We start from the raw sequence: 25,232 nt of genomic DNA on the forward strand, positions 1-25,232 counted from the left end.
CTTTTTCATTTATTATTTCGGGGGTGGATTTGATACGCACCGATTTTTTCTTTGGTTTTTTTTGAAGTTGTTGCTCGTCTAATATTGGCTTTTCTTCAATTGGTTTGTCGTCGGTTGGTTGTTCATCACTGATCTCATCACGACCAGGCATATCATCTTTTTCCTCAATTGGTTTTTCAGGTTCAGTTTGTTTTGGTTTCTTTTTTCTGACCAATTTCTTTTTATCATCAGGCAATTCAATTATTTCTTCGAATATATCAGTTTTAATTTCTTCAGTCACTTCTTCAACACCTGTTTCTGGAACAACTTCTTTTTCCAACTCCATTTCTGGCTTTGATTCATCATCGAGTGGTTGTTCTTTCAATTTCTTTACTTTTTTAATCTTTTTAACTATTTTTTTTCCATCATCAAGCGTTTTTTCAATGGTTTCGATGATTTCGGTCAATTCTGGCTCACTAGAGTGATCAGTAATTTCTTGGATTCGTTTTTCATCTACGTTTTCTGGTTTGATATCTTCTGACTTTTCTGCTCTCGGTTTCTTTGTCTTCTTGATCTTTTTGACAACTTTTTTATCACCTTCAGGTGTCATTTCAATTGTTTCAATGAATTCTTCTGATTTTTGTTCATCTTCATGCAATTCGATGATTTCTTCAAAGATTTCGGTTTGGATTTCTTCCGTTACTTCTTTATCACCTGTTTCGAGAACTTCAGTAACCGATTCTTTTCGTTTTGGTCTTTTCAATATTTTCTTCTTTGTTTCGATTTTAGATTCATCTTCTGGTTGGATCTCATCTTCATGAGATGAGAGAGATTCTTTTATTTCTGGTTCATCAGTAACTTTCGGTTTCTTTATTTTCTTGATCTTTTTGACAATCTTTTTATCACCTTCAGGTGTTTCCTCAACGGTTTCGATGACTTGGCTTGTTTCAATTATTTCTGATTCATCAGGCTGTTCCGTAAACTCTTCGAGAATGGGTTTCTCTTCTTCGATTGATTTTTCATAATCGATTTCTGGTTTCGATTCTTCATCCAAAGGCTTTTCTTCCGTTGGTTTTTTTGATTTCTTCACTTTTTTCAACACAGTCTTTTTGCCTTCTGGAGTTTCAATCTCTTCGATAGTTTCAACAACTTCGTCTGGTTTATCTTCTACTCCAACGACTTTTCCATCATCCTTTGGTGTTTCTTTTATCTTCTTAGTCTTTTTCACTTTTTTAACAAGTTTTTTCTTGCCTTCTGGAGTTTCAATTTCTTGGATCGTTTCAATGATTTCTGTTGTTTCAGATTGATCGGTTTCTGTCGGTTGTTCCGACATTTCTTCTTTTTCTGGTTTTGACTCATCTTTACGTTTTCTGTCCTTTTTAATTTTGCGTATTACTTTTTCTGGTTTGTCTTCTGAATCCAAAATTACCTGATCATCTGGTTTTTCTTCATATTCAATCGGTTGCTGATCTTTAGGCTTTTTGATTTTCTTTATTTTGTGGACCTTTCGCTTTTTCCCATCAACATGTTCAACTGTTGGAATTGATTCGACAACTTCATAAATGTCAATTAATTCGACGACTTCAGTTGGTTCATCAATGGGTTTTTCTTCCTTTGGCCTCTTTACTTTTTTGATCTTTTTGACAACTTTTTCGTCACCTTCAGGTGTCATTTCGATTGTTTCAATCAATTCTCTTTCTTCAGTTGTTTCAGTAATCTCTTCGATAATCGGTTTCTCTTCCTCTATTGGTTTTTCTGGTTTCGATTCTTCATCAAGTGGTTGTTCTTTTGGTTTCTTTGTCTTCTTGATCTTTTTGACAATTTTCTTCTCACCATCAGGTGTCATTTCGATTGTCTCGATTACTTCGGTTGTTTCAATCATTTTTGATTCTTTTGGTTGTTCAATTATTTCTTCTGAAATTGTTTTTTCATCTTCAGTTGGTTTCGTATCTTTGATTTCTTGTTTCATTTCTTCTGGTTTTTCCTCTTTTGGTTTCTTTGTCTTGATTTTTTTGACAACTTTTTTATCACCTTCAGGTGTCATTTCAATTGTTTCAATAAATTCTTCTGATTTTTGTTCATCTTCAGGCAATTCGATGATTTCTTCGAAGATTTCGGTTTGGATTTCTTCAATCACTTCTTTATCGCTTGTTTCTGTAACTTCGGTGATCGATTCTTTTAGTTTTGGTTTTTTTAATATTTTCTTTTTTGTTTCTGTATCGATTGTCGATTCATCTTTTGGACGAATGTCTTCTTCGAGAGATTTTTCATCCATTGGTTGTTGTTGATCAGGTTTTAAACTAATTTCTTCTGTGATTTTCTTGGCTTTTTTGATCTTTTTGACAATTTTCTTTCCATCATCGATTGTCTCTTCAATCGTTTCGATCAATTCTGGCTCACTAGGATGATCAGTAATTTCTTCTTGGGTTGGTTTTTCATCTTCGGTTGTTTTTAGTTCATCAGTTCCTGGTTTAATCTCTTCTGGCTTTTCTGATTTCGTTCTCTTTACTTTTTTGATTTTTTTGGCAATCTTTTTATCACCATCAGGTGTTTCCTCAATGGTTTCGATAACTTCGGTGGTTTCTATCATTTCTGTTTCTTTTGGTTGTTCAGTGATTTCTTCAGAAATTGGTTTCTGTTCTTCTGTTGTTTCTTTAGTTTCGATTTGAGGTTCCGATTCTTCTTCAACAGGCTTTTCTTCCTTTGGTCTCTTTACTTTTTTGATTTTTTTAACAACTTTCTTTTCACCTTCTGGTGTTTCCTCAATGGTTTCGATAACTTCTGTCGTTTCAATCAATTCTCTTTCTTCAGGTTGTTCTGATTCTTTTTGCTGTTTAATTATTTCTCCAGGAATTGGTTTTTCTTCTTCGGTTGGTTTCTTTTCTTTTTTGATCTTTTTGACAATTTTCTTTTCACCTTCAGGTGTTACTTCCATTGTTTCGATAATTACTTCGGGTTTTTCTTCATCATCTTTGGGCAATTCGATGATTTCCTCAAAGATTTCGGTTTGGATTTCTTCAATTACTTCTTTGCCGCATGTTTCTGGAATTTCGGTGATCGATTCTTTTCGTTTTGGTTTCTTTAATATTTTCTTCTTTGTTTCTGTATCGATTTTCGATTCATCTTCTAGTCGAATCTCTTCTTCAGGAACTTCTTCCGTGAGTGGTTCATCAGATGGTTTCAGACTGATTGTTTCTTCTATCGCTTTTGGTTTTTTCACTTTCTTTATTTTTTTAACTATTTTCTGTCCTTCATCAGGTGTTTCTTCAGTAGTTTCGATCATTTTTTCTTCGCCTGGTTGTTCAACAGTTTCTTCCATTTTCGGTTCATCTTGCATTATAGATTTTTCAAACTCGATTTCTTGTTTTAATTTTTCGTCGAATGGCTTTTCTTCTTTTGGTTTCTTTGATTTTTTCACTTTTTTCAATACTGTCTTTTTACCTTCAGGTGTTTCAATCTCTTCTATCGATTCCATCACTTCGTCTGTTTTATCAATTGGTTTTTCATCCGTTTTTGCCTGTATCTCTTCAATTTTCTTTGTCTTTTTCACTTTTTTGACAACTTTCTTTTTACCTTCTGGTGTGTCGATTTCTTGAACAGTTTCAATGATTTCCGTTGTTTCATTTATTTCACTTTCATTGGGCTGTTCAGGTATAACTTCTTCATCTGGCTCTTCTTTTGGTTTTTTGTCCTTTTTGACTTTACGAATAACTTTTTCAGGTTTGTCATACTGATCAAGTATGATTTGATCCTCTGGTTCTTCTTTGTACTCGATCGGTTGTTGATCTTCAGGCTTTTTGATTTTCTTGATTTTGTGTACCTTTTTCTTCTTGCCTTCAACATTTTTTACATCTGATGTTAATTCCATTACTTCATAGATTTCAATCAATTCAATTATCGATTGTTCATCCGGTTTGGATTTTGGAATCTTTTCTTCTGGTATTTCTTCAATTATTGGTTCATCAGAAAGTTGCAAATCAATCATTTCTTTGATGACTTTTGGTTTTTTGACTTTTTTAACCTTTTTGACAATTTTCTTCTCACCTTCTGGTGTATCTTCAATAGTTTCAATGGCTTCGGTTGTTTCAATCACTTCGGGTTCATCAGGCTGCTCTTCAACAATATTTTCAAGAATCAGTTTTTCTTCTTCAATTTCTGGTTTTGTTTGTTCTTCACTTGGTTTTTCCTTTTTAATCTTTTTGATTTTCTTTACTTTTTTCAATATGGTTTGTTTACCTTCTGGTGTTTCAATTTCTTCGATCATTTCTGTTGATTCTTCGAGATTTTCTTCTTCTTCTTCCTTTGGTTTCATTTCATCAGTTTTCTCGATTTTCTTCAACTTTTTAACAACTTTTTTCTTGCCTTCTGGTGTAGCGATTTCCACCACAGTTTCAATGATTTCTTCAGTCTTTGGTTCATCTAATATTTCTTCTGATTCAATTCGCTGATCTTTTGGTTTTTTATCTTTTTTCATTTTTCGAATGACTTTTTCTGGTTTATCTTCTGCATCAAGAATCACCTGATCTTCTGGTTCTTCTTCGTAATCGATTGGTTCTTTGTGTTTTGGCTTTTTAATCTTTTTGATTTTTTGTACTTTTTTCTGTTTACTATCATCGATAATTTCTATGTCTGGAGTAAATTCCACTACATCGTATATTTCAATCATTTCAATTGTTTCAACAATATCATCATGTTCTATTGGTTCATCGAGTTTCTCTTCAGAAACCGTTTCGTCTTTTTCAGGTTGTTTTGGTTTCTTTGTTTTTCGTTTCGTAGCTTTCTTTTTGCCATCCGGTTCTGTGGTTGTTTCAATTTCTTCGATCATATCTGTTTCATCGAAAATCTTCAATTTCTCGTCTGCATGTTCTGGTATTGGCTCGGATTCTGTTGTTTCTGTTTTGCTGATATCTTCATCTGGTTTTATTTCTTCCTGTTTTTTGTCATCAGATTTCTTAAGTTTTTTGACCTTCTTGACAACTTTCTTCTCATCTTCAGGTGTCGTTTCAACAACTTCTGCCTTTTGCCCTTCATCTTCAGGCAATTCAATGATTTCTTCAAATATTTCGGTTTTGATTTCTTCAGTCACTTGCTTTTCGTTAGTTTCAGGAATTTCGCTGATCGATTCTTTTCGTTTTGATTTCTTTAATATTTTTCTCTTGGTGTCTGATTCAATTTTCGATTCATCTTGGGGCCTGATTTCATCTTCAAGAGATTCTTCCATTATCGGTTCATCAGTTGGTTTCAAACTGACTGTTTCTTCTGTTACTTTTGGTTTTTTGACTTTTCTAATCTTTTTGACAATTTTCCTCTCACCATCAGGTGTCTCTTCAATAGTTTCGATGACTTCAGTGGTTTCAATCAATTCAGGTGTTGGTTCTTCTTTCTCAATGGGTTTCTCATAATCGATTTCTGGTTTCGATTTTTCATCGAGGGGTTGTTCTTTTGGTTTCTTTATCTTCTTTATCTTTTTCACAATTTTCTTTTCACCGACTGGTGTTTCCTCGATGGTTTCGATAACTTCGGTAGTTTCGATCATTTCTGTTTCTTCAGGTTGTTCAGTGATTTCTTCTTGAATTGGTTTTTCTTCTTTTGGTTTTTTGGATTTCTTAACTTTTTTCAGCACAGTCTTTTTACCTTCTGGTGTTTCAATCTCTTCGATCGTTTCGACAACTTCTGGTTCATCTTCCTTTTCAACAGATTTTTCATCTTCAGTTGGTTTTGTATCTTCGGTTTTCTTTGTCTTTTTGACTTTTTTGACAACTTTCTTTTTACCTTCTGGTGTATATATTTCTTGAACAGTTTCAATGATTTCCGTTGTTTCAGTGGCATCAGTTGGCTGTTCGGGTATCAACTCATCACCTGGCTTCGGTTTTTTGTCTTTTTTAATTTTTCGGATGACTTTTTCTGGTTTATCTTCTGAATCCAGAATCACTTGATCTTCTGGTTCTTCTTTATATTCATTCGGTTCAATGGCTTCTGGTTTTTTGATTTTCTTTATTTTATGAACCTTTTTCTTTTTACCATCAACTTGTTCAATTGCTGGAATAGATTCAACTACTTCGTAAATGTCAATCAATTCCACTAATTCTTCATCAGATATTGTCTTTGTTGGCTTTTTAATTTTTTTAGTCTTTTTGACAACTTTCTTATCATCTCCTGGTGTGTCTTCTATGATCGTTTCAATTATTTCAGTGGATTCCACAATATCTGATTCGTTATGTTTTTCAGTCATTTCTTCAATGATTGGCTTTTCATCTTCTGTTGGTTTAATTTCTTCAATTTTAGGCTTCTTGACTTTTTTAATTTTCTTGTCTCCTTCAGGTGTTTCTTCAACAGTTTCAATAATCTCAGTTGTTTCAATCATTTCTGGTTTACCAGGTTCAATAATTTTTTCAAGTTTTGTTTTCTCTTCTTCATCTGGCTTTTCATCTTCTTGTTTTTCCTCTTTTGGTTTCTTTGTCTTCTTGATCTTTTTAACAATTTTTTTGTCACCTTCAGGTGTCGATTCAATTGTTTCTGGTTTTTGTTCCTCATCTTTGGGCAATTCAATGATTTCTTCGAAGAAATCTGTTTTGATTTCTTCAATCACTTCTTTATCACCCGTTTCTTGAACTTCGGTGATCGATTCTTTTTGTTTTGGTTTCTTAAATATTTTTCTCTTGGTTTCAGATTGATCTTTTGGACGAATCCCTTCTTCGAGAGATTCTTCATCGATTGGTTGTTGTTGATCAGGTTTTAAACTAATTTCTTCTGTGATTTTGGGTTTCTTGACTTTTTTGATCTTTTTGATAATCTTTTTATCTCCTTCGGGTGTTTCCTCAATGGGTTCGATTACTTCCGTTGTTTCAATTATTTCTGATTCAACAGGCTGTTCAATATCTTCGATAATCGGTTTCTCTTCCTCTATTGATTTTTCATAATCGATTTCTGGTTTTGATTCTTCATCAAGTGGTTGTTCTTTCGATTTTTTTATTTTCTTGATCTTTTTGAGAATCTTTTTCTCACCAGGTGTCATTTCGATTGTTTCAATGGTTTCGATCAATTCTGGCTCACTAGGCTGATCAGTAATTTCTTCTTGGGTTGGTTTTTCTTCTGTAATTTTTATTTCATCAGTTTCTGTTTTAATCTCTTCTGGCTTTTCGGCCTTCGGTTTCTTGACCTTTTTGATCTTTTTGTCAATCTTTGTATCACCATTAGGTGTTTCCTCAATGGTTTCGATTACTTCGGTTGTTTCAATCATTCCTGATTCAACAATCTGTTCAGTAATCTCTTCGATAATCGGTTTATTTTCCTCGATTAATTTTTCATAATCAATTGATATTTTAGATTCATCAAGTGGTTGTTCTATTGGTTTCTTTGTTTTCTTGATCTTTTTGACAATTTTCTTTTCACCTTTAGGTGTGTACTCAATGATTTCGATAACTTCTGTCGTTTCAATCAATTCCTTTTCTTCAGGTTCAGTTGTTTCTTTCTGGATCGGTTTATCTTCTTCAGTTGGTTTCGTATCTTTGATTTCGGGTTTCATGTCTTCTAATTTATCCTCTTTTGGTTTCTTTACTTTTTTGATCTTTTTTATCACTTTTTGTTCACCTTCAGGTGTCATTTCTATTGTTTCAATAATTTCTTCTGGTTTTTGCTCATCATCTTTGAGCAATTCAATGATTTCTTCGAATATTTCGGTTTTAATTTCTTCAATAACTTCTTTATCGCTTATTTCTGGAACTTCAGTGATCGATTCTTTCAATTTTGGTTTCTTTTTTGTTTCTGTATCGATTGTCGATTCAGCTTCTGGACCAATCTCATCTTCGGGGGATTTTTCATCCATTGGTTGTTGTTGATCAGGTTTTAAACTTACTTTTTCTTCTGTGATTTTCGGTTTCTTGACTTTTTTGATCTTTTTAACAATTTTCTTTTCACCTTCCGGTGTTTCCTCAATGGTTTTGATGACTTCGGTTGTTTCAATAATTTCTGATTCATCAGGCATTTCATTGATTTCTTCTTCGTTCGGCTTTTCATAATCGATCGATGGATTTGATTCTTCATCAAGTGGTTTTTCTTTTGGTTTTTTGTATTTTTTGACTTTTTTCAAAACAGTCTTTTTACCGTTTGGTGTTTCAATCTCTTCTATTGATTCGGTGATTTCTTGCTTATCTTCTTCTTCAACGAGTTCAATTTTATCGGTGATTGGTGTGGTTTCATCAGTTTTCCTTGTCTTTTTTACTTTTTTGACGATTTTCTTTTTACCTTCTGGTGTGTCGATTTCTTGAACAGTTTCAATGGTCTCCGTTTCAGTGATTTCCTTTTCACTGGGTTGTTCAGGTTCAATCACATCTTCATCTGGTTGGACTTTCTTTGGTTTTTTGTCCTTTTTGACTTTACGAATAACTTTTTCTGGTTTATCTTCTGAATCCAGAATTATCCGGTCTTCTGGTTCTTCTTTGTACTCGATCGGTTGTTGGTCTTCAGGCTTTTTGATTTTCTTGATTTTATGAATCTTTTTCTTTTGGCCATCAACTTGTTCAATTGCTGGAATAGATTCAACTACTTCATAAATTTCGATCACTTCAATCACTTGTTCTGTGATTTGTTTCTTTACTTTTTTCTTCTTTTTAGGCTTTTCTTCATCTTTATCTGGTTTAGTTTCAACTTCTTCATCTGCAAGTTCGATGATTTCCTCGGTGACAGTGACTGTTGTTTCTTCGGTTATTTCTTTTTCATCAGCTTCATGTAAATCAGCTGTTGGTTCTTTTGTTTTCGTTAATTTTTTCTTGGTTTCAACACCGACTTCGGATTCGATGTCAGGTTGTATCTCTTCTTCTGGAGCTTGTTCCTCGAGAATTTCATCTGTCGGTTTCAAGGCAATCAATTCTTCAGCGATGATTTTCGTCTCTTCATCGGGTTTAGTTTCCAAACCATCTGGTTTGGATTTTCGTCTGATGACTTTCTTCTTTTTCGGTTTTTCTTCATCTGGTTTAGTTTCATCTTTCGGTTTTTCACCTTCTTCATCTGGTAGTTCGATGATTTCCTCGGTGACAGTGACTGTTGTTTCCTCGGTTATTTCTTTTTCATCGGAATCCTGCAATTCAGTTGTTGGTTCTTTTGGTTTCGTTAATTTTTTAACCAATTTTTTCTTGGTTTCAACACCTACTTCAGATTCAATGCAGGGCTGAATTTCGTCTTCTGGAGCTTGTTCTTCGAGAATTTCATCTGTTGGTTTCAAGTCAATCATTTCTTCAGTGATTGCTTTTTCATCGTCCTCAGTAGGTTTTTTGGGTTTTAATTTTCTCGGCTTTTTCGTCTTTGTTTCTTTTTCTGGTTTCATTTCTTCTTCCTCTTCAACTTTGATTTTGGATTTTTTAACCTTTTTGAGGACAGTCTTTTTGCCTTCTGGCGTTTCAATCTCCTCTATTGATTCCGTGATTTCTTCTGGTTTATCTTCTTCAACGAATTCAATTTTATCAGTAATTGGAGTGGTTTCATCAGTTTTCTTTGTCTTTTTGACTTTTTTGACAACTTTCTTTTTACCTTCTGGTGTATATATTTCTTGAACAGTTTCAATGATTTCCGTTGTTTCAGTGGTATCAGTTGGCTGTTCGGGTATCAACTCATCACCTGGCTTCGGTTTTTTGTCTTTTTTAATTTTTCGGATGACTTTTTCTGGTTTATCTTCTGAATCCAGAATCACTTGATCTTCTGGTTCTTCTTTATATTCAATCGGTTCAATGGCTTCTGGTTTTTTGATTTTCTTTATTTTATGAACCTTTTTCTTCTTGCCTTCGATTATTTCAACTGTTGGAATTGATTCAACTACTTCATAGATTTCGATCACTTCAATCACTTGTTCTGTGATTTGTTTCTTTACTTTTTTCTTCTTTTTCGGTTTATCTTCATCGGTTTTCGTTTCATCCTCTGGTTTTTCAACTTCTTCATCTGGTAATTCGATGATTTCCTCAGTCACAATGACTGTAGTTTCTTCGGTTATTTCTTTTTCATCGGCATCCTGCAATTCAGCTGTTGGTTCTTTTGATTTCGTTAATTTTTTAACCAATTTTTTCTTGGTTTCCACGCCAACTTCGGATTCGATGTCAGGCTGAATTTCATCTTCTGGAGCTTTTTCTTCCAAAATTTCATCGGTTGGCTTTATAGAAATCACTTCTTCAGTGATGACTTTATCCTCATCTTCTGGTTTTTCCGTTGATTTTTTAGGTTTCAATTTCTTTGTTTTCTTTGGTTTTTCTTCTACCAATTGTTCATCAATTTCAGGCTTGGTTTCGTCTTCAGGTTTTATAGGTTCGTCTTTTCCTTCAATTACATTCTCCTCTTCTTTTTCAGGTTTATCTTCCTCTTCGACAACTTCATCATCAGGTTTAGTTTCACCTTTCACAATATCTTCTTGTCGTCTTGGTTTTATTTTTTTGACGCCTTTCTTTTTCTCTTTGGTTATTTCTTCTGTAGTGATTTCAATATCAACCGATTCGGTTTTTTCAATTTCACCAGGTTGTTCTGTCGTTTCTTCGGGTGAAGTTTTTTCAAATGTTTCGGTTACTTTTTTAGTTTCAACTCCAGGTTGTAATTCGCCTGTTACATCTTCAGGTTTCTTATCTTTTTTGATTTTCTTTGATGGTCTTTTTTCATCTTTCAATTTATCCACAACTTTTTCTTCCTCTGCCATTTCTGAAGGTTTTTCTAGTTTCTCTTCTTCCTTCACATCTGGTTTAGATTTTCGTCTGATGACTTTTTTCTTTTTCGGTTTATCTTCAACGGGTTTAGTTTCATCTTCGGATTTTTCACCTTCTTCATCAGGTAGTTCGATGATTTCCTCGGTCAAAGTGACTGTAGTTTCCTTGGTAATTTCTTTTTCCTCAGCTTCATGTAAATCAGCTGATGGTTCTTTTGGTTTTGTTAATTTTTTAACCAATTTCTTCTTTGTTTCAACTCCAACTTCGGATTCAATGTCAGGTTGAATTTCTTCTTCTGGAGCTTGTTCTTCGAGAATTTCATCTGTTGGTTTCAAGTCAATCATTTCTTCAGTGATAATTTTCGTCTCTTCATCGGGTTTAGTTTCCAAAGCATCTGGTTTGGATTTTCGTCTGATGACTTTTTTCTTTGAAGGTTTTTTCGATTTACCTTCTTCGCATTTCTCTTCTGGAATTTCTTCCTCTGGGTTTTGCTCTTCATCAGGAAGTTTGATAATTTCCTCGGTGACATTGACTGTTGTTTCTTCGGTTATTTCTTTTTCCTCAGCTTCCTGTAAATCAGCTGTTGGTTCTTTTTGTTTTGTTAATTTTTTTATCAATTTTTTCTTTGTTTCAACATCAACTTCTGATTCAATGTCTGGTTGAATTTCATCTTCTGGAGCTTTTTCTTCCAAAATTTCATCTGTTGGTTTCAAGTCAATCATTTCTTCAGTGATAATTTTCGTCTCTTCATCGGGTTTAGTTTCCAAAGCATCTGGTTTGGATTTTCGTCTGATGACTTTCTTCTTTTTCGGTTTTTCTTCAACGAGTTTCGTTTCATCTTCTGGTTTTTGTTCTTCATCGGGAAGTTCGATGATTTCCTCAGTCACAATGACTGTCGTTTCTTCTGTAATTTCTTTTTGTTCAGGTTTTTCATGTAATTCTGCTGTTGGTTCTTTTGGTTTTGTTAATTTTTTAACCAACTTTTTCTTGGTTTCCACGCCAACTTCGGATTCGATGTCTGGTTCACTTTCTTCTTTTTCCAATTTGGTTTTGGATCTCTTTATCTTTTTGAGGACTGTCTTTTTACCTTCTGATGTTTCAATCTCTTCTATTGATTCGATTGTTTCGTCTGGTTTTATTTCATCTGTTGGTTTTGTTTCGTCAATTTTCTTTGTTTTCTTTACCTTTTTGACAAGTTTTTTCTTGCCTTCTGGAGTTTCAATTTCTTGAACAGTTTCCATGATTTCCGTTGTTTCAGTTATATCTGTTGCACTTGGTTGTTCGGATACCACTTCTTCATTTGATTTTTCTTTTGGTTTTTTATCCTTTTTGATTTTGCGTATTACTTTTTCTGGTTTGTCTTCTGAATCCAAAATTATCTGATCATCTGGTTTTTCTTCATATTCAATCGGTTGCTGATCTTCTGGTTTTTTAATTTTCTTGATTTTATGAACTTTTTTCTTTTTGCCATCAACCTGTTCAATTGCAGGAATTGATTCAACAACTTCATAAATGTCAATCAATTCGATGACTTCGTTTGGTTCATAAATGGTTTTTTCTAATTTCGGTTTCTTGACTTTTTTGATTTTTTTGACAACTTTCTTTTCGCCTTCAGGTGTTTCCTCAATGGTTTCGATTACTTCGGTTGTTTCAATCATTTCTGATTCAACAGGCTGTTCAGTAATCTCTTCGATAATCGGTTTATCTTCATCGATTGATTTTTCATGATCGATTTCTGGTTTCGATTCTTCATCGAGTGGTTGCTCTTTTGGTTTTTTGACTTTTTTAATCTTTTTGACAATCTTTTTATCACCATCAGGTGTTTCCTCAATGGTTTCGATAACTTCGGTGGTTTCAATCATTTCTGTTTTTTTTGGTTGTTCAGTGATTTCTTCAGAAATTGTTTTCTGTTCTTCTGTTGTTTCTTTAGTTTCGATTTGAGGTTCCGATTCTTCTTCAACAGGCTTTTCTTCCTTTGGTCTCTTTACTTTTTTGATTTTTTTGGCAATCTTTTTATCACCTTCTTGTGTTTCCTCAATGTTTTCGATAATTTCATTCGGTTTTTGCGCATCTTTGGGCAATTCTATGATTTCTTCAAAGATTTTGGTTTGGATTTCTTCCGTTATTTCTTTATCATCTGTTTCGTTTACTTCAGTAACCGATTCTTTTCGTTTTGGCCTTTTCAATATTTTCTTTTTTGTTTTTGTATCGATTTTAGACTCATCTTCTGGTTGGATATCATCTTCATGAGATTCTTTTATTTCTGGTTCATCAGTTACTCTCGATTTCTTTGTTTTCTTGATCTTTTTGATAATTTTCTTTTCACCTTCAGGTGTCATTTCGATTGTCTCGAATACTTCTGTTGTTTCAATCAATTCTTTTTCTTCAGGTTGTTCAGTTGTATCTTCCTGGATCGGTTTTACTTCTTCTGTTGGTTTTGTATCTTTGATTTCTGGTTTCATGTCTTCTAATTTACCCTCTTTTGGTTTCTTTACTTTTTTGATCTTTTTCACAATCTTCTTTTCACCTTCAGGTGTCATTTCGATTGTTTCAATAATTTCGTCTGGTTTTTCTTCATCATCTTTAGGCAATTCAATGATTTCTTCGAAGATTTCGGTTTGGATTTCTTCAATCACTTCTTTATCACTTGTTTCTGGAACTTCGGTGATCGATTCTTTTCTTTTTGGTTTTTTTAATATTTTCATTTTTGTTTCTGTATTGATTGTCGATTCAGCTTCTGGACCAATCTCATCTTCGGGGGATTTTTCATCCACTGGTTGTTGTTGATCTGGTTTTAAACTAATTTCTTCTGTGATTTTCTTGGCTTTTTTGATCTTTTTGACAATTTTCTTCCCATCTTCGATTGTCTCTTCAATCGTTTCGATCAATTCTGGCTCACTAGGATGATCAGTAATTTCTTCTTGGTTTGGTTTTTCATCTTCGGTTGTTTTTATTTCATCAGTTCCTGGCTTAACCTCTTCTGGCTTTTCTGCCTTAGGTTTCTTGACTTTTTTGATCTTTTTGACAATTTTTTTATCACCACCAGGTGTTTCCTCAATGGTTTCGATAACCTCAGTTGTTTCAATCATTTCTGGTTCAACAGGCTGTTCAGTAATCTCTTCGATAATCGGTTTCTCTTCCTCTATTGGTTTTTCTGGTTTCGATTCTTCATCAAGGGGTTGTTCTTTCGGTTTCTTTGTTTTCTTAGTCTTTTTGACAATTTTCTTCTCACCATCAGGTGTCATTTCGATTGTCTCAATAACTTCTGTGGTTTCGATCATCTCTTTTTCTTCAGGTTGTTCAATGATTTCTTCAGTAATTGGTTTCTCTTCTGCGGCTGGTTTTTCATCTTCGATTAATGGTTTTGTTTCTTCTTCCACTGGTTTTTCATCTTTTGGTTTCTTAACTTTTTTGGTCTTTTTGACAATTTTTTTATCACCTTCTGGCGTCTCTTCAATTATTTCAATGACTTCAGTTGTTTCAATCATTTGTTGTTTTTCAAATTCAATCTTATCATCTTCATCAACAACTGTTGCTTTTTCAACTGATGGTTTTTCTCCAGAATGTTCATCTACTGTGATTGTTATTTGTTCAATTTTCTCTATAGATTTATCTTCAGAAACCGTTTCGTCTTTTTCAGGTTGTTGTTGTTTCTTTGTTTTTCGTTTCACAATTTTCTTTTTCCCTTCTGGCATTTGAATTTCTTCAATTGTTTCTGCGATATCAATTTCCACAGAAATCTCTGATGGCTTTGATGGTTTAATTACATGTTCGGTTACCAATGAAGTCTGTGAAAATTCCGGTTCATCGGAAGGTTTCTCTTCAATTTTACTTTCAGGCTGCAAATCTGGTTTTTCATCATCTAATTTGGCCGATTTACGCCGAATAATTTTACGTTTTTGTTTTATCGATTCTAATGTTTCGTCTTTTTTCTGTGTATTTTCTTCTGATTCTTTAGATTCAAAAATTTCCAATGATTTCGTTTTTTCAGCTAATGGCTGCTGTTCAACTTCTGGTTCATCGACTTTTTTCTCAATCTGATCAGCACCAGTTTTCACTTGTGGTTCTTCCTCCTTCTCCTTATGGTCATCCAAAATCGGTTTTTCAATCATCTCCACTGCCACTTCTTTCTCTGGTTGTAGTTGTGATTTTTCTAAAATTTTTGATTTTTTATCATCATCATCAATTAATTCAGAATAATTGGCTAAATTATAGCCATTAGCAACATCAATAGCAACAATAGCATTCTTATCATCATCAACACGGGCAGCAGTAGCAGCATTGATAGCCATAGCATCATCGTTGTCGTTGTTGTCCATTGCCATTACAACATCGGCTGTTTCATCAACATTCATTGGCGTAGTCATCATCATCATTTCATTTGCATTTTTTGTACCTATTATCTCGGCCATTTCTATGTTCTTTTTATTAATAAAAAATTTTTTATACATACCTTGTTTATCATCAACAACAATTTTTACGATTGTTTCGTCTTTCCCATCCAAAATTGTTTCTGGTTTTTCCTCTGCGATTTTTGTGGCAACGGCCGTTTCAAATACATTTTCTTTGTCATCTGGTTTCTCATCCAATAATAATGGTTGATCTTCGATGACTTCCACGGGTTTTGATTTTCGTTTTGGTTTTTTCGGTTTCTCTGGTTCCTCGGGTTTTTCTCCAACTGGTTCGTCGACTGGCTGGATTTCCTCTTCAATTGGCAATTTTTCTTCAGAAGGCAATTCTTCTTTTTCATCAGGATGTTTTAGTTTCTTTGTTTTTCGTTTCACAAATTTATTTTCACCTTCTGGTGTTATTTCACTTTCTTCAATTGTTTCGACAATGCTACTTTCTTCTAGAATCTCTGATGGTTCATCAACTACATGTTTTGTTATTTCGGGTGATGATTGAAATTCAGGTTCTTCAGGTTTCGTTTCAACATCGGGTTTTTCTTCTTTGGTTTTTTTGACTTTTTTAATCTTTTTAACACTTTTCTTGCCTTCTGGTGTTTCGATTTCTTCTATCGTTTCAATCAATTCTGTCGTTTCAGTCATTTCAGTTTGAGTCGGCTGTTCGGGTAATTCCTCTTCTGGTTTCTTTTTGTCTTTTTTGACTTTACGAATAACTTTTTCCGGTTTATCATTTTCATCCAGAATTATCTGGTCTTCTGGTTCTTCTTTGTATTCAATCAGTTCTTTTTCTTCTGGTTTTTTTACTTTCATAATTTTATAAATTTTTTTCTTTTTACCTTGAATGATCTCAATAGTGGAAATTGATTCGATGACTTCATAGATCTCAATCGATTCGATGAATTCGATCGATTTTTTAATAGTTTCATCATCTTTAGGTTTCTTTATCTTCTTTATCTTTTTGACAACTTTCTTATCGCCTTCAGATGTCTCCTCGATGGTTTCAATCAATTCAGATGTTTCGATCACTTCGGTTGTTTCAGGTTGTTCAATAATTTCTTCTTGGATCGGTTTATCTTCTTCGATCGGCTTTTCATAATCGATCGATGGTTTCGATTCTTCATCCAATGGTTTTTCTTCTTTTGGTTTTTTGGATTTTTTGACTTTTTTCAAAACAGTCTTTTTACCTTCAGGTGTTTCAATCTCTTCTATCGATTCCATAACATCATCTGATTTATCAATTGACTTTTCATCTTCTGTTTGCTTCATCTCTTCAGTTTTCCTTGTCTTTTTCACTTTTTTGACAACTTTCTTTTTGCCTTCTGGTGTGTCGATTTCTTGAACAGTTTCAATGATTTCTGTTGTTTCAGTTATATCTGTTGCAGTTGGTTGTTCGGGTATCACTTTTTCATCTGATTTTTCTTCTTTCGGTTTTTTATCCTTTTTGATTTTGCGTATTACTTTTTCTGGTTTGTCTTCTGAATCCAAAATTACCTGATCATCTGGTTTTTCTTCATATTCAATCGGTTGCTGATCTTCAGGCTTTTTGATTTTCTTTATTTTGTGGACCTTTCGCTTTTTCCCATCAACATGTTCAACTGTTGGAATTGATTCGACAACTTCATAAATGTCAATTAATTCGACGACTTCAGTTGGTTCATCAATGGGTTTTTCTTCCTTTGGCCTCTTTACTTTTTTGATCTTTTTGACAACTTTTTTGTCACCTTCGAGTGTTTCCTCAATCGTCTCAATAACTTCTATGGTTTCAATCATCTCTTTTCCTTCAGGTTGTTCAGTGATTTCTTCTGGTTTAGGTTTCTTTTCATCGATTGGTTTTTTATAATCGATTAATGGTTTTGTTTCTTCTTCCAGAGGTTTTTCATCTTTCGGTTTCTTTATTTTCTTGATCTTTTTGACAATCTTTTTATCACCATCAGGTGTTTCCTCAATGGTTTCGATAACTTCGGTTGTTTCAATCAATTCTGATTCAACAGGTTTTTTGGTCTTTTTGACAATTTTCTTTTCACCTTCAGGTGTTATTTCCATTGTTTCGATAATTACTTCGGGTTTTTCTTCATCATCTTTGGGCAATTCGATGATTTCCTCAAAGATTTCGGTTTGGATTTCTTCAATTACTTCTTTATCGCATGTTTCTGGAATTTCGGTGATCGATTCTTTTCGTTTTGATTTTTTTAATATTTTCTTCTTTGTTTCTGTATCGATTTTTGATTCATCTTCTGGACGAATCTCTTCTCCAGAAACTTCTTCCGTGATTGGTTCATCAGATGGTTTCAAGCTGATTGTTTCTTCTGTCACTTTTGGTTTCTTGACTTTTTTGATCTTTTTGACGACTTTTATGTCCCCTTCGGGTGTTTCCTCAATCGTCTCAATAACTTCGATCGTTTCAATCATTTCTGTTTCTTTTGGTTGTTCAGCGATTTCTTCTGGTTTTGGTTTCTTTTCCTCGATTGGTTTTTTATAATCTATCAGTGGTTTTGTTTCTTCTTCCACGGGCTTTTCATCTTTTGGTTTCTTGACTTTTTTGATCTTTTTGAGCACAGTCTTTTTGCCTTCTGGTGTTTCAATTTCCTCGATTGTTTCAATTATTTGTTCGGGTTTTTCTTCTTCAACAGGCTTTATTTCATCACCTGTTGGCATCGTTTCTTCAGTTTTCTTTATTTTCTTTACTTTTTTGACAACTTTTTTCTTGCCTTCGGGTGTTTCAATATCTTTGACTGTTTCAATGATTTCCATGATTTCGGTAGTTTCAGTTGGCTGTTCGTGCATCACTTCTTCATATGGTTTCGGTTTTTTATCTTTTTTAACTTTACGAATTACTTTTTCTGGTTTATCATCATGATCAAGTATCACTTCATCATCTGGTTCTTCTTTGTATTCAATGGGTTTTTGATCCTCTTGTTTTTTCACCTTTTTGATTTTATGCACTTTTTTCTTTTTGCCATCAATAGTCTCAATTGTAGCAATTGAATCAATAACTTCATAGATTTCAATTTGTTCAATAAATTGTTCAATTATTTCGGTGATATCATCATCAGGTTTTTCAATTGGTTTTTCTGGTTTAATTTCTTCAATCACTGAATCTTCATCTTTCTTTTCTTTTTTAATCTTTTTGATTACTTTTTTCTTTTCTTTGGTTATTTCAATTTTTTCTTCAACGATTGGCTTTGTTTGTTCATTATCAATTGATTGTTCTTCAGGCTTTTCTTCATTTTTCAATGTTTCAATGATATCTTCTTTAAGCGGTTCAGCAATTTCATCGCTAACAACATCTGGTTTAGATTTTCGACGAATAATCTTCTTTATTTTTTTAGGTTTGTCTTCTTCTGGTTCGTGTTTTTCCTCCATTGGCTTGATTTCCTCTTCAATTGGTAATTTTTCTTCAGAAGGCAATTCTTCTTTTTCATCAGGTTGTTTTGGTTTCTTTGTTTTTCGTTTTACAACTTTCCTTTCACCTTCTGGTGTTATTTCAATTTCTTCAATTGTTTCGATGATACTACTTTCTTCTAGAATCTCTGATGGTTCGACCATATGTTCTGTTATTTCGGGTAATGGATGAAATTCTGGTTCTTCAGGTTTCTCTTCAATTTCAGGTTGAAGTTCAGTTGTCACTTCATCTGGTTTCTTTTCTTTTTTGATTTTCTTCACAATTTTCTTTTTGTCCACTTTCAACTCTTCAATTGTTTTATCTGGCATTTCGGGTTGATCGATTTTTTCCTCCTTCTGTGGTTCGGGCTGAAATTTCTCATCTGGTTTACTAATATCTTCAATCGGTTTTGATTCTTCGGGTTTTTCTTCTTTGGGTTTCTTGACTTTTTTAATTTTCTTGATCACTTTCTTTTCACCTTCAAGTGTCTCTTCAATTGTTTCAACGATTTCCGTCATGTCAATAATTTCTGGTTCACTAATGGGTTTTTCTATTATTTCTTCAGAAATTGGCTTCGCTTCTACAATTTCAGGTTTCGATTCTTCTTCCACAGTTTTTTCATCTTTTGTTTTCTTTGTCTTCTTGAACTTTTTGACAATTTTCTTTTCGCCTTCAGGTGTCATTTCGATTGTCTCGATTACTTCGGTTGTTTCAATCATTTCTGATTCTTTTGGTTGTTCAATTATTTCTTCTGTAAATGTTTTTTCTTCTTCGGTTGGTTTCGTATCTTTGATTTCTGGTTTCATTTCTTCTGGTTTTTCCTCTTTTGATTTCTTTGTCTTCTTTAACTTTTTGACAATTTTCTTTTCGCCTTTAGGTGTCATTTCGATTGTCTCGATTACTTCGGTTGTTTCAATCAATTCCTTTTCTTCAGGTTGTTCAGTTGTTTTTTCCTGAATCGGTTTCTCTTCTTCAGTTGGTTTCGTATCTTTGATTTCTGGTTTTATTTCTTCTGGTTTTTCCTCTTTTGGTTTCTTTGTCTTCTTGATCTTTTTGACAATTTTCTTCTCACCATCTAGTGTCATTTCGATTGTCTCGATTACTTCGGTTGTTTCAATCAATTCTCTTTCTTCAGGTTGTTCAGTTGTTTCTTCCTGAATCGGTTTCTCTTCTTCAGTTGGTTTCGTATCTTTGATTTCTGGTTTCATTTCTTCTGGTTTTTCCTCTTTTGGTTTCTTTGTCTTTTTGATCTTTTTCATAATTTTCTTTTCGCCTTCAGGTGTCATTTCGATTGTTTCCATAATTTCTTCCGGTTTTTCTTCATCATCTTTGAGCAATTCAATGATTTCTTCGAATATTTCGGTTTTAATTTCTTCAGTAACTTCTTTATCGCTTATTTCTGGAACTTCATTGATCGATTCTTTCAGTTTTGGTTTCTTTAATATTTTCTTTTTTGTTTCTGTATCGATTGTCGATTCAGTTTCTGGACGAATGTCCTCTTCGGGGGATTTTTTATCCATTGGTTGTTGTTGATCGGGTTTGAAACTTACTTTTTCTTCTGTGATTTTCGGTTTCTTGACTTTTTTGATCTTTTTAACAATTTTCTTTTCACCTTCAGGTGTCATTTCGACTGTTTCGATAACTTCGGTTGTCTCAATCATCTCTTTTCCTTCAGGTTGTTCAGTAATTTCTTCTGGTTTAGGTTTCTCTTCTTCAGTTGGCTTTTCAAAATCGATTTTTGGTTTCGATTCTTCATCAAGTGGTTGTTCTTTTGGTTTTATTTTCTTGATCTTTTTGACAATTTTCTTTCCATCATCGATTGTCTCTTCAATCGTTTCGATCAATTCTGGCTCACTAGGATGATCAGTAATTTCTTCTTGGGGTGGTTTTTCATCTTCGGTTGTTTTTATTTCATCAGTACCGGGTTTAATCTCTTCTGGCTTTTCTGATTTCGGTTTTTTGACTTTTTTAATCTTTTTGACAATCTTTTTATCACCATCAGGTGTTTCCTCAATGGTTTCGATAACTTCGGTGGTTTCAATCATTTCTGTTTCTTTTGGTTGTTCAGTGATTTCTTCAGAAATTGTTTTCTGTTCTTCTGTTGTTTCTTTAGTTTCGATTTGAGATTCCGATTCTTCTTCAACAGGCTTTTCTTCCTTTGGTCTCTTTACTTTTTTGATTTTTTTGGCAATCTTTTTATCACCATCAGGTGTTTCCTCAATGGTTTCGATAACTTCGGTGGTTTGAATCATTTCTGTTTCTTTTGGTTGTTCAGTGATTTCTTCAGAAATTGGTTTTTCATAATCGATTTCTGGTTTTGATTCTTCATCAAGTGGTTGTTCTTTCGATTTTTTTATTTTCTTGATCTTTTTGACAATCTTTTTATCACCTTCAGGTGTCATTTCGATTGTTTCGATGGTTTCGATTAATTCTGGCTCTCTAGGCTGATCAGTAATTTCTTGAGTTGGTTTTTCTTCTGTTGTTTTTATTTCATCAGTACCAGGTTTAATCTCTTCTGGCTTTTCAGATTTCGGTTTTTTGACTTTTTTAATCTTTTTGACAACTTTCTTTTCGCCTTCAGGTGACATTTCGATTGTCTCGGTTACTTCGGTTGCTTCAATCAATTCTCTTTCTTCAGGTTGTTTAGTTGTATCTTCCTGGATCGGTTTTTCTTCTTCAGTTGGTTTTGTATCTTTGATCTCTGGTTTAGATTCTTCATCAAGTGGTAGTTCTTTCGGTTTCTTTGTCTTCTTGATCTTTTTAACAATTTTCTTTTCGCCTTCAGGTGTCATTTCGATTGTCTCGGTTACTTCAGTTGTTTCAATCATTTCTGATTTTTTTGGTTGTTCAATTATTTCTTCTGGAATTGTTTTTTCTTCTTCGGTTGATTTCTTTACTTTTTTGATCTTTTTTATTACTTTTTGTTCACCTTCGGGTGTTGCTTCGATTTTTTCAATAATTTCTTCTGGTTTTTCTTCATCATCGTTGGTCAATTCAATGATTTCTTCGAAGACTTCAGTTTTGATTTCTTCAGTCACTTCTTTATCGCTTGTCTCTGGAATTTCGGTTATGAATTCTTTTCGTTTTGGCTTCTTCAATATTTTCTTTTTTGTTTTTGTGTCGATTCTCGATTCATCTTCTGGACAAATCTCTTCTTCATGAACTTCTTCCGTGAGTGGTTCATCAGATGGTTTTAGACTAATTGTTTCTTCTGTTACTTTTGGTTTTTTCACCTTCTTTATCTTTTTGACAACTTTTTTGTCCCCTTCGGGTGTTTCCTCAATCGTCTCGATAACTTCGATCGTTTCAATCATTTCTGTTTCTTTTGGTTGTTCAATGATTTCTTCAGAAATTGGCTTCACTTCTTCAGCTGGTTTTTTATCTTCAATTTCTGTTATTATTTCATCTGACTTTTCATCTTTTGGTTTTTTTACTTTCTTAATTTTTTTGATCACTTTTTTACCTCCATCAGGTGTTTCTTCAATTTTTTCAATGACTTCAGTTGTTTCAATCAATTCTTGTTCTTGTGGCAGCAGTTCAATAATTTCTACAGATTTCGGTTTCTCTTCAGTTGTTTCAATCTCTTCAATGGATTCGATAATTTCTTCTGGTTTATCTTTTTCTTCAACTGGTCTCTCATCTGTTGGTTTTGTAGCTTCTGTTTTCTTAGTCTTTTTCACTTTTTTAACAAGTTTTTTCTTGCCTTCTGGAGTTTCAATTTCTTGGATCGTTTCAATGATTTCTGTTGTTTCAGTTTGATCGGTTTCTGTCGGTTGTTCCGACATTTCTTCTTTTTCTGGTTTAGACTCATCTTCTTTAGGTTTTTTATCCTTTTTGATTTTACGGATGACTTTTTCAGGTTTATCTTCTGAATCCAAAATTACCTGATCATCTGGTTTTTCTTCATATTTAATCGATTCAATAGATTCTGGTTTCTTGATTTGTTTAATTTTATGCACTTTTTTCTTTTTGCCCTGAACAATCTCGATTATTGCAATGGTTTCGACAACTTCATAGATTTCAACCATTTCAATCACTTCTGTCGGTTGTTTTTCCTCCAATTCTTGTTGGATAGGTTTCTTTGGTTTTTTAACTTTTTTCAAAATTTTTCTTTTACTTTTTTCGGGTTGCTCTGCTTCTTCTTCTTCTTCTTCTTCTTCAGTGAAAATCTCGGTTTCATCGATCATCTTTTTCTTGATTTTTTTGATTTTCTTAACAATCTTTTTCCCACCATCTGATGTTTCGATTTCATCGACAATTTCTTCCACTTCTATTTCGTCAATAGTTTCATCAATTTTTTCCATTTGTTCTTCTGATCGTTGTTGTTCAGATTCATCGATTAATTTTTTTGGTTTTTTTGTTTTTCGTAAAACTTTTTCCGGTCTACCATTTATCAAATTGGTAATGATTTTATCATCCGGTTTCTCCACATAATCCATTGGTTTTTTATCACTAGGTTTTCTTATCTTTTTCACTTTATAAGTCTTTTTCTTTGGTTGTTCATCAAAGATTTCAATTTCTTCCACCATTTCAATCACTTCGTAAATTTCAATGATTTCAACAAATTCTTGCTGTTCCAACATTAGTTCTTCAGTAATTTCTTTCGGTTCAGTAACTTTTTCTTCAATTTCATCATGTTTTCTCGTTTCTAATTCTGGTTGTATTGATTCCGATTCGATTGGTTTTTCTTCATCTTCTGATTTTTTATCTTTTTTACGTATCAATTTCTTTTTCTGTTTTGTTATTTCTAATTGTTCTTGAGTCACTGTTGTTTCAACTTTTGATTCTTCGGTTGGTTGTTCCTTTTTGGATTCGATTTCCTCCTCTTCAGTAAGTTTTTCTTCAATTGTTTCGACTAAATCAATTGTTTCGAAAATTTCCGATGGTTCGACCATATGTTCTGTTATTTCGGGTAATGGATGAAATTCTGGTTCTTCAGTTTTCTCTTCAATTTCAGGTTGAAGTTCAGTTGTCACTTCATCAGGTTTCTTTTCCTTTTTGATCTTCTTGACAATTTTCTTTTTGCTCATTTTGATTTCTTCAATGATTTTATCGGGCATCTCAGGTTGAGTTTTATCTTCAGGTTTGATCACATCTTTTTGTTCATCTAGTGGTACAGTGATTTCCTCAGACATAGGCTTCTCTTCTTCAGTTTGTTTCATATCCTCGATTTCTGGTTTGATTTCTTCTGACTTTTTTGTTTTAGGCTTTTTGATCTTTTTGACGTTTTTTTTGTCACCTTCATGTGTCGTTTCAATTGTTTCTGGTTTTTGTTCCTCATCTTTGGGCAATTCAATTATTTCCTCAAAGACTTCAGTCTGGATTTCTTCAATCACTTCTTTATCGCTTGTTTCTGGAATTTCGGTGATTGATTCTTTTCGTTTTGGTTTCTTCAATATTTTCTTTTTTGTTACTGTATCAATTTTCGATTCATCTAATGGATGAATCTCTTCTTTAAGAGATTCTTCCATGATTGGTTCATCAGATGGTTTCAAGCTGATTGTTTCTTCTGTCACTTTTGGTTTCTTGACTTTTTTGATCTTTTTGACAATTTTCCTTCCATCATCGATTGTCTCTTCAATCGTTTCGATCAATTCTGGTTCACTAGGATGATCAGTAATTTCTTCTTGGGTTGGTTTTTCATCTTCGGTTGTTTTTATTTCATCAGTTCCTGACTTAACCTCTTCTGGCTTTTCTGCCTTAGGTTTCTTGACTTTTTTGATCTTTTTGACAATCTTTTTATCACCATCAGGTGTTTCCTCAATGGTTTCGATAACCTCAGTTGTTTCAATCATTTCGGATTCAATAGGCTGTTCAGTAATCTCTTCGATAATCGGTTTCTCTTCCTCTATTGGTTTTTCTGGTTTCGATTCTTCATCAAGTGGTTGTTCTTTTGGTTTCTTTGTCTTCTTGATCTTTTTGACAATTTTCTTTTCGCCTTCAGGTGTCATTTCAATTGTCTCGATTACTTCGGTTGTTTCAATCAATTCCCTTTCTTCAGGTTGTTCAGTCGTTTTTTCCTGAATCGGTTTCTCTTCTTCAGTTGGTTTCGTATCTTTGATTTCTGGTTTAATTTCTTCTGGTTTTTCCTCTTTTGGTTTCTTTGTCTTCTTGATCTTTTTGACAACTTTTTTATCACCTTCAGGTGTCATTTCGATTGTTTCAATAATTTCTTCTGGTTTTTGCTCATCGTCTTTGGGCAATTCAATGATTTCTTCAAAGACTTCTGTTTTGATTTCTTCAATCACTTCTTTATCGCTTATTTCTGGAATTTCGATAATCGATTCTTTTCGTTTTGGTTTTTTCAATATTTTCTTTTTTGTTTCTGTATCGATTGTCAATTCAGATTCAGCTTCTGGACGAATCTCTTCTTCAGGAACTTTTATGATTGGTTCATCAGATGGTTTCAAGCTGATTGTTTCTTCAGTTGTTACTTTTGGTTTTTTCACTTTTTTTATCTTTTTGACAACTTTTTTGTCGCCTTCGGGTGTTTCCTCAATTGTCTCAATAACTTCGATCGTTTCAATCATTTCTGTTTCTTCAGGTTGTTCAGCGATTTCTTCAGACATCGGTTTTTCTTTTTCTATATTTAATTCGTAATCACTCTCTAGTTGTTTGTTTTCTTCAGGTTTTTTGATCTTTTTAATTCTTTTCACAACCTTCTTTTTACCCTCTGGTGTAATCACTTCTTCTTTTTGTTCTTGAACAATAAATTCATCTTGTTTAGATTGTTCAGATTCTATGGATTCTGATTTCGTTTTTCGAAGAATTAATTTTTTCGGTTTA

The 25,232-nt window shown here is 33.4% G+C and overlaps 1 protein-coding gene across 1 annotated transcript; it reads right to left on the bottom strand.

The window, feature by feature from the left end:
• Positions 1 to 10,522: 10,522 nt before the first annotated feature.
• On the bottom strand, positions 10,523 to 12,385 carry LOC142597664 (uncharacterized; the record flags this gene model as incomplete). The annotated part of the gene is made up of 2 exons (XM_075732690.1): positions 10,523 to 11,716; positions 12,191 to 12,385. Coding segments are annotated over 2 exons (1,389 nt in total), but the record flags the coding sequence as incomplete, so codon positions are not given.
• Positions 12,386 to 25,232: the final 12,847 nt, after the last annotated feature.

Source organism: Dermatophagoides farinae, chromosome 7, assembly GCF_024713945.1.
Source record: "Dermatophagoides farinae isolate YC_2012a chromosome 7, ASM2471394v1, whole genome shotgun sequence".
Classification (NCBI taxonomy): domain Eukaryota; kingdom Metazoa; phylum Arthropoda; class Arachnida; order Sarcoptiformes; family Pyroglyphidae; genus Dermatophagoides; species Dermatophagoides farinae.